At 38.3% G+C, this 8420-nt stretch overlaps 2 protein-coding genes and 1 long non-coding RNA gene across 3 annotated transcripts; 2 read left to right on the top strand and 1 right to left on the bottom strand.

Annotated features, from left to right (window-relative positions):
* Positions 1-280: 280 nt before the first annotated feature.
* LOC6574270 (allergen Tab y 5.0101) lies at positions 281-2030 on the top strand. The gene is made up of 3 exons (XM_002000289.4): positions 281-431; positions 495-895; positions 1186-2030. The coding sequence occupies exons 1-3, from the start codon at positions 288-290 to the stop codon at positions 1466-1468; spliced, it is 828 nt and encodes a 275-aa protein (XP_002000325.2). The 5' UTR covers positions 281-287; the 3' UTR covers positions 1469-2030.
* Positions 2031-2465: 435 nt separating this feature from the next.
* Positions 2466-4002, top strand: LOC6574271 (mitochondrial import receptor subunit TOM40 homolog 2). The gene is made up of 4 exons (XM_002000290.4): positions 2466-2986; positions 3051-3376; positions 3495-3719; positions 3788-4002. The coding sequence occupies exons 1-4, from the start codon at positions 2705-2707 to the stop codon at positions 3906-3908; spliced, it is 954 nt and encodes a 317-aa protein (XP_002000326.2). The 5' UTR covers positions 2466-2704; the 3' UTR covers positions 3909-4002.
* A 1299-nt stretch (positions 4003-5301) lies between these two features.
* On the bottom strand, positions 5302-6194 carry LOC116803699. Its single transcript, XR_004363746.1, has 3 exons — positions 5860-6194; positions 5704-5798; positions 5302-5639 (listed from the first exon to the last, which is right to left on the bottom strand). It is a non-coding gene; the product is annotated as an uncharacterized LOC116803699 (long non-coding RNA).
* Positions 6195-8420: the final 2226 nt, after the last annotated feature.

The raw sequence follows: 8420 nt of genomic DNA on the forward strand, positions 1-8420 counted from the left end.
GACCCAGTTCTTTCAAATAGCTTGTCTCGCAAACATTAAAATCGCCTTTCTCTCAGAATTTCAATAACAGTTTAAGCGCATTTGCAGTGTATTAACAATGCGCTGTGGTCTGAAGAGCAGACAGCATGGCTCGTGCAAACAATGCACAAATTTCTATGACAAACATATATTGCACCTGTTCCTATCAATTTCATGACACAAGAAACCAACTCTATTGTCCAGCTACCCACATCGCCTATAAATGCCAGATGCACCGTGGATTAAAAGCAGAGCTGTTGAGCCTAGCGATGCGAGTTAACCAGTTGCTGTCGCTGCTGTCGTTGCTGAGTATTCTGCCCCGGTTTGGATGCCTGAACATAAGGGCTCCGGATGACGAGCGCTGTAACATTCGTCCCTGTTATGTCATGAATATAATTTGTAATAATAATGGAGTAAGTTCTTACCCAAGTTTTTACCGTAAAGCAATTTCGATAAGTCACAGCGATCGCTTGCAGTCGATTGGAGAGTGCGAGGGAAATGCTCGATTGCTGGAAGAGAGCGAGTTCAGGGACGATATGGATACCATATTCAATACGTTGCGCAACACTGTGGCCGGTGGCAAGGAATATACGAATCTGCCCATGGCAGCGCACATGGGCAAGATGTACTGGGACGATGAGCTGGCACACTTTGCTCGGCTGGACGTTCAACGTTGCAAAGTAGCACCGCGACCCCGGATGTGCTCCATGAACTTCAACCTCATTGGCCGACTGGTCGAACTCTATGGCTATCACTCCGATAGCCAGGGATCCTCCACTATCGAAACTATTCGCAGCATAGCCTACGGCTGGTCGGCTCATGTGCCTAGCATAACGCGATATCAAACGTTGCACTTGCCATCCGAATATGACGTTGAGTAAGTTGAGTGTGAAAGAAAGATGGAGACAGAGAGTGAGAGAGAGAGAGAGAGAGAGAAAGATGAAGAGAGAGAGAGAGAGAGAGCTCGAGTTCTTTTGTTGTCGACTCTCATTCTGTCAACGGACTCCTGTCCCTCCCACACACTCACAATGCTCGTATATGTAATTATCTTTCTCTCTCTATTTATTCTTATTCAGTCTCATCCACTCTCTCATTCCTATTCTTCATAAGATCACTTTTTTATTTGCCTCTCTCTCACTCTCACCATCTTTACCTCTCCTATTACAGAAACGGATTATTACAATCTGCTCTTCTTTTGATCGAGTACAATACGCGATTCGGCTGCGCTGCTCTGAGCTATAATAGCAATATATACACGTATATGATACTCAGCTGCGCATTTGGCACAGACACTCAAGAGGGACAACGTCTATATAGCTGGGGCGGCACGCCTGGGATCCGATGTCAGCGTCGAGACACAACATACCGTAATCTCTGCGCCAGAGGCGAGAAGTACAGCTACGATATAAGCAGAAGAACATTTGATTCGTTAAGATTGTCGATATTATAGTTCCATATCAACGCGATCAACTTAATCTCAACTACAGCTTGCACCTATTTTCATTTATAGCTATATAAAGCAAATATTGAGCTAGATTTACATGCATCTTTACTTTGCCTTCAGATCTTTGTGGATTTTATTTCAAAGCTTTTGGCATAAATGATTCACGAGCACAACATCAAACAACATAATCGGCAAAGAAAGAAAACTATCATTCATTTCTTGTACCACCTTATACTTAAACGTGGGGTACCAGACCCCATCTACGACTCAATCACAAACGAAATCCGCCGGACTCGTGGCAAGCCTTAAATATTACATGAAATGCCGAATCGCCAATGAGATGAGTCGCTGGCAATCGCAATGGCGAAACTCGAGGTGGAAAGCTGCTTCAACTAATTGAACGAGGTCCAAATACCCTTGCTTATATGATCGAATATCGAAGAAATAATTATTGAATATTAAGAAAATTTTTCATATGGCTCGTGTATTGTTAAACTTAATATTCTCTATATATTAATATTAAATATATATAATAAATATAATTTGATCTGTATGAATATATATTAAATTGAAAAGCAATTTTCCGTAGAGTGTGGCTCATATACCCTACCATATATGTATATACTATACCATATATAAACAGGACGTCTTTTGACGGTATGGATTGCATTTATGTATATGCGCAGCTCTAGGGTATTCAAAGAAACGAATTGCCCAGGCAAATTGTATGTCTTATAAATAATGTAAAAAGTGTGAAACGCGCCTAATGGTGTGCCAAAGGACGAAAAGGATGACAGAGCTGTGCGCACACAACCGAGAAAAAAGAAAGGAAAGGAAAGAAATGCAGACACAGACAACGGAAGAGTGAAGAGGAAGAGAGCGAGAGGCAAGACTCTTAGTGACAGGCGTAGCATGAAATGGCGCATAAAATGACAATTGGCAGCTGATGTTTGGGGGTTTTCATAAATTTTTGACTACATGTACAACTACATAGTTGGATATTTGAAGCAGTAGGGAACGGAAACGGAGATCGGTATAACATTTCGTTTGTTGTTAATTGAGTGTGGAAAACAATACTCAATACAAAATACATTAACAATATTTCAAAAAAAAAAAAAAATAAACAAAAAACAAAACAAAAGCCCAAAATTACTTAAGCCTCTCCAGCTAGTTCAATTTGGATAAATTTTCACTCTGTTTCTGCACATCTATAGTTGAGTATTTGATTTTGATTTAGGTGGCATGTCCTGCAATTCGTGTCCACCCTTTGGTGCCTATAAGTTTCCATCCTGTTTTCAGCGATACGGCGGCGTCTCCAACAACAAGAATCCCGGCAATGTCCAAACGCTGCACAGCCTCGCCCACAATGTGATGCCGAAATTCTATGATGGCGTCGAGCTCGACTATTATCATCGACTGGCGCCAAACAAATTCATATCGGCCGCATGGGTCCTGAGTCATGTGAGACCCGCAGGCTTTCGCTTTGGGGGTCTCTACACGTTTCGTATGGTTGATGATTTTATGGTGAGTGGAAGACGAGAACTGAAAACACTTACAGATGTTAAATCTAATTCGATTTCCCCTATAGCTAACGCCAACCATTGTCGGCGACATACATCCCACCACATTGGCCGCCAATTTGAACCTCCTTTACTATCCATTCAAGCCACTGCGCCTGGAGGCTGTCTTCCAAAAGGCCGGCGAGGACACGCCCGTGGAGACGCAATATACAATCGAGTGGACACGTCCCTGCGACACCTGGACAACAAATTTGTACAATGTGCGAAATGAGACTGGACGTTGCACTTCGTCGGTAATGCGTTCCATTTCCCAGCACTGGGCAATCGGCTGCGAGCTACTGGTAGAGTGGAATGAGCCAAAGAAAGTTATGTCAGACTTGGCATTTGCTGCACGGTGAGTTCTGGTAGGGACAGGTGAAAGTATAATGTGTATATAGCACTAATAGTTAGTAACTGTAACTAAGGCTTAATTGAATCCACCATCATAATCTAAAATTTCGTTTCTCTTGCAGTTACTCTCATCATCATTATTCGTTTGCGGCAACAGTTTCGCGTCAGGGTCTGGATGTTAGCTATTGGCAGCGAATCCATCCGCAAATCCAGATGGCTAACATGTTGGCCTGGAATCGCAATACACGCAAAACAATCGCCACCATCTGCTATCAATGGAACTTTTGGAACTGCGCCGTGCATGGCATGATCGACTCTGATGCGCTAGTGGGCTTCATGTGGACCAAGTACGTTAGGCATATATTATTAATAATAATAATGATTTGCTATAATGGCTGTTAAATCTATCCCTCAGATATCTTTCACATCTACCACTGCAGATGGGCTTCAGTGTGGTTATGAGTCTGCCGACAGATCGCTTTGCGTTCGGAATGCGATTTGTTCTTGATCCGAGCGGTTTAAGACGCGGCGACTGAAATGTTTTTATTTGAAATGTTGAAATTATATTTTTTACCAAATTATCTGAGAAATGTCGTGTATACAGTTTAAGAAATGTTTGGTGTTCAATCACGAAATTTGTAAGTTAATGGGCGGTGTATAACACGAAAGCAAAGTGCAAACCAAGTGCTGATAGATATAAATATGTAAGTGGGTCTAAGTTCCATTTAAAATTATATATTGTAAAGAACCTTTAGGTGAACATAAATAATAATTAGAAATTCTCATTAAATAACTTAAACAATTATAATTGATAACCCAGGCAAGTCTTTTTTGCTGAGTCAACAACTTTTGTGCTCAGCTCCTGTCTTTTGCACAGAGAAAACACCATCATAAAATATTCTTAGAACCGTTGGAAAGAAAATCTTAAACTATATTCAATGCTTAGCACTTGGCCAAACTAATTGCCATTTCCTGTTTTTCTGTACGTTCGACTTTTAAATACATTTGCGGTGCTTTGCAGAGAAGCCCCAAAGCAAACTTGACTCACAAGCGTATAAATAAAATTTATAAAATGCCAGCACACACACGCACACACCCGTACTTGTACACACACACACACACCCGCACTTGTACACACACACACACACATGCGCATTTTGGCACTTTCGTAATACGGGCACACGCTGCACATTAAGTATACGCAACGCAGACACACTTGCACTCACACGCACACACACACACTCATACAGACAGACGCACATTGAAAACTACATTATGGCAACAATTTTATTTATTTTTATTATATTCTCATACCCTGTAACAGAATGCAAAGAGGCATTACTTACAAAATATTATTAAAGTAATATATTCATATCAAATAATATATTATCAAAGAATGTAATTTGGATATACAGTAGAGTCTCGATAATTCGAAATGGCACTGGGATCCGTTTTTTTTTTTTTTTTTCGATTTACATAGAAATTCAAATTATCGAAAATTATTCAAGGGAATATCATTTTTTCGATTTATCCTGATTTTCGATTTTAATCTCTACGAAAATCTTACATACATTATTTTCAATCCTTTTACTCTTTTACATTTGTTTCTTGTTTTTTCTCTGCAATGAATTAAACTGAACTAAATCATCAGCTTACAGGGTATTTCGTGGTCAAATGCTTTCAAGCAACTTTTGCTTTCTACTTTTTATTATATATGTATTTTTTTTTTTTTCTTGTTTTTGTGGCCGAAAAACTGCAGTAAGACTCTTTGGCCGATGCATTTGATTTATGCGCAGCAAAGTCTAGACACAGTAAATATTTTTTAATGCCACTCGCTTGAAACTGAGCAGAGATTTTCCTTAAGAGTAAAAATATAAATCTAAAATAAATAAAATTTATACAATACATTTGCGAAATGCTAGAGCTCAGCTGAGTTTCAGCATAATTTACTAAATAATGGTTGTTAATCCGCTTAGATCGAGAGCGGTCCCAGATGGTTTATCAGAACATTTTTGGGCAGACGAGAAGCAAAGGCCAAGCGCCATTGACCCACAAAGAAAATGAAGAGGTGGGGATATGCAAAACTTTGAATTGATTTTGTTTTTGAATGCCAAAACTTTTGGGCCATTGACTGTTCTTTTGTACAAACATTTGTGCTCAACGCATATGCGAAAACTTAAAGGATAGTCCCTAAAATGTGGCCAGGGCGAACTTTGCATGCGAAAAGTTTTCAATAATTTTACACCCACACAATTGGATGCGTGGCGCTGGTGGAAAAAGTAAATATTAATATTTCAATAAATGCGGAAAATCCTTTTACACTCTGCCTACCGATTGGCAACAGTTTTTCCTTGTTCCTTGTTGTTCTTGCTGCCGTTGATGGCTGCCGCCCGCCAGAGGGCGCCTCGCCTCGCGCTTATCGGCAACTTTACAAATCATTAGATTTTCATATCCGATGAATTTTACAACAATTTTTAAAACATTTACCCAACAGCAAAAAGATTTTTGCCCAACTTTCATATCTCGGCTTCAGCCCGTTTATGCCAACATTTTGTTTGCTTTTTCGGCATCGGCATGTCAATTTGTTTGTTTTTCATATGCTGTATGCGGGTGCTGTCTGTGCGTAGAGTGTGCGTGTGTGTGTCTGTGTGTGAAAGGGTGTCACAGTGTTCATGATATAAATTTTATATATACTGCATATGCAGACGTCGTCGACTCTGCTGCATTATTCATGCTCGTGTCGCCATTTTATGTTTATTTAAACTTCCTCTTAGGCCCACACCAGAAGCAGATGAAAGAAACAGCAGCACAAGGAGGAGCAGAGAAGTGCTGGAAACAAAACAGAGCAGCGAACAAAAAAATATATACTACATATATATAAATAAAGAAATTCATAATAAATTATGTTGAAGGTTTTTCTTAAATGAAACACGGTATATGTAGGCGCAACACAAAAAGTTTATTTAACACAATATTCAGTAACAAGTACACTTCTTCACGTACCGCGACAATTTGAACTTAACTAACCGAGCCGACACACTGACATTGATCTTACACAATGAACTTACTGAATGAACTTTGGCTCGACTTACAGCACGCTTATATACCTACTTCTACTGCATATCGAATGTTCTGGATGTCTCCTTATGCTTCTATGTTTGCGTCTATTTCATAATCCAGAACATTCGGTTTCTTATTCTAGAGACAAATGTGCGATCAGCCGACGACTGTGTTTACCGTTAGCTCAAATGCTCACTTGATGATGAGTTTTTCGAGATCAATCCTCAACACCCTCCCTAAAACTCAACATCTCTATAACAAATTTGTCCCTTATTCTTCATTCCCAATTTCTCTCTTAGATACAAAAATCTGGGCTTTGGCAAAGCTTTAGTAAAAATGTCAGCGATCTGCTCTTCACTCTTTACATACCTTACATCTATCTCATCTTTCTCAAATAAATCGCGTACAAAATGATATTTAACATCTATATGTTTGCTTCGTTGATGAAATTCAGGATTTTTGATTAGCTTAATCGCACTTATATTATCTATAAACAAGATGTAGTTACTTAAATTAATGTTACAATCAAAAACAATTTCTTTAGCCATATCATTTCCTTACTTGCTAGAGCTGCACTTACATATTCGGCTTCTGTTGTTGATAAAGCTACACATTGTTGTTTTTTACTTTGCCACGTTATTGCAGTATTCGCATATTTACACAAAATTCCAGATGTAGATTTCCGAGTTTTCTTATCACCTGCATAATCAGCATCACTATATGTCTCAAAAATATTATTAATTTTACTGTATAAAATTCCCAAATCCATCGTTCCTTTCAAATAACGAAATATTCTCTTAACTAACGTCCAGTGATGCTGCTTCGGGTTTTCTAGCTCTCGGGAAACTACATTAACAGAAAAACTTATATCTGGCCTTGAAACAACTTGTAAAAACATTAAATTTCCTATTGCTTCGCGGTAAGGTGCATTACAATTATTTTGTTCAGATACATTTTCATCAGACTTTAACGCTTCATTATAATTTAAAGGCAAGCTTTGTGTAATAAATGTAACAGGGCAACCATAAAAATCTGGCATACGAATCTGTGATCTATCTCGCAATCGCCGACCCATTTCACTATTATTATGTTCAGTTGATTCATCTTCAATTTTATTATTTTCGTATTCACTTTCATTAGTCTCACTTTCAGAATTGTCAACTAAAATTTCAGGCCTTTTAAACTGAGCTGTAAAGTTTTCTGGCTTAAAACATACATCTCTACTTATAATTACATCTCTCATATTTGGAACATATACACGATATCCTTTGCAATTTTCAACGTATCCTACTATAAATCCTTTAATAGACTTTTTATCTAATTTTCTCCTTTTTTCTTTTGGTACATGTACAAAACATTCAGTCCCGAAAATTTTAAGATTTCCGATATCTGGCTCTTTCTTGAACCACAACTCATATGGAGTTTTATTCCCATGTTTTGTTGGACCTGTGCGGTTAATTACATAAACTGCAGTGTTTACTGCTTCTGCCCATAGAAATAATGGTAACTCAGAATTAGAATGCAACATTGATCGTGCAGCTTCAATAATAGTTCTATTCTCACGTTCCGCAACTCCATTCTGTTCAGGTGTATAAGGAGCATTAACAATATGTTTTATTCCCTTCTTATTAAAGAACGATTTAACTTCTTTATTAATATATTCTCTACCCCCATCGCTGTGAATTTCTTTAATGTTTTCATGAAATTGATTCTGAATTGCCTGAATAAAAATTTGGAGTTTTTCAAATACTTCTGACTTATGACGTATAAAATAAACTTCCCGATAACTTGAATAATCATCTTTAAAGCTAACAAAATACAACTTTTTACCAATAGACTCTACCTCTATCGGACCGCAAACATCAGTATGAATTATCTCTCGTGTCTTTGTTGCACGGTCAATATTTTTGTGAAATGTTAGCCGATGCTGCTTTCCATAAGCACATCCTTCACAAAAGAAATCATTTTCTAGAAAATCAATATTCTTA

Source organism: Drosophila mojavensis, unplaced genomic scaffold, assembly GCF_018153725.1.
Source record: "Drosophila mojavensis isolate 15081-1352.22 unplaced genomic scaffold, ASM1815372v1 contig_277, whole genome shotgun sequence".
NCBI lineage: Eukaryota > Metazoa > Arthropoda > Insecta > Diptera > Drosophilidae > Drosophila > Drosophila mojavensis.

Bases quoted from the DNA above. Each gene is read 5' to 3' on its own strand.
- LOC6574270 (XM_002000289.4), top strand. From the start codon at position 288: ATGCGAGTTAACCAGTTGCTGTCGCTGCTGTCGTTGCTGAGTATTCTG. The intron at 432-494 runs GTAAGTTCTTAC...GATCGCTTGCAG, and splicing joins TAATTTGTAATAATAATGGA to TCGATTGGAGAGTGCGAGGG. The intron at 896-1,185 runs GTAAGTTGAGTG...CTCCTATTACAG, and splicing joins CCATCCGAATATGACGTTGA to AAACGGATTATTACAATCTG.
- LOC6574271 (XM_002000290.4), top strand. From the start codon at position 2,705: ATGTCCTGCAATTCGTGTCCACCCTTTGGTGCCTATAAGTTTCCATCC. The intron at 3,377-3,494 runs GTGAGTTCTGGT...TTTCTCTTGCAG, and splicing joins GACTTGGCATTTGCTGCACG to TTACTCTCATCATCATTATT. The intron at 3,720-3,787 runs GTACGTTAGGCA...TCTATCCCTCAG, and splicing joins GTGGGCTTCATGTGGACCAA to ATATCTTTCACATCTACCAC.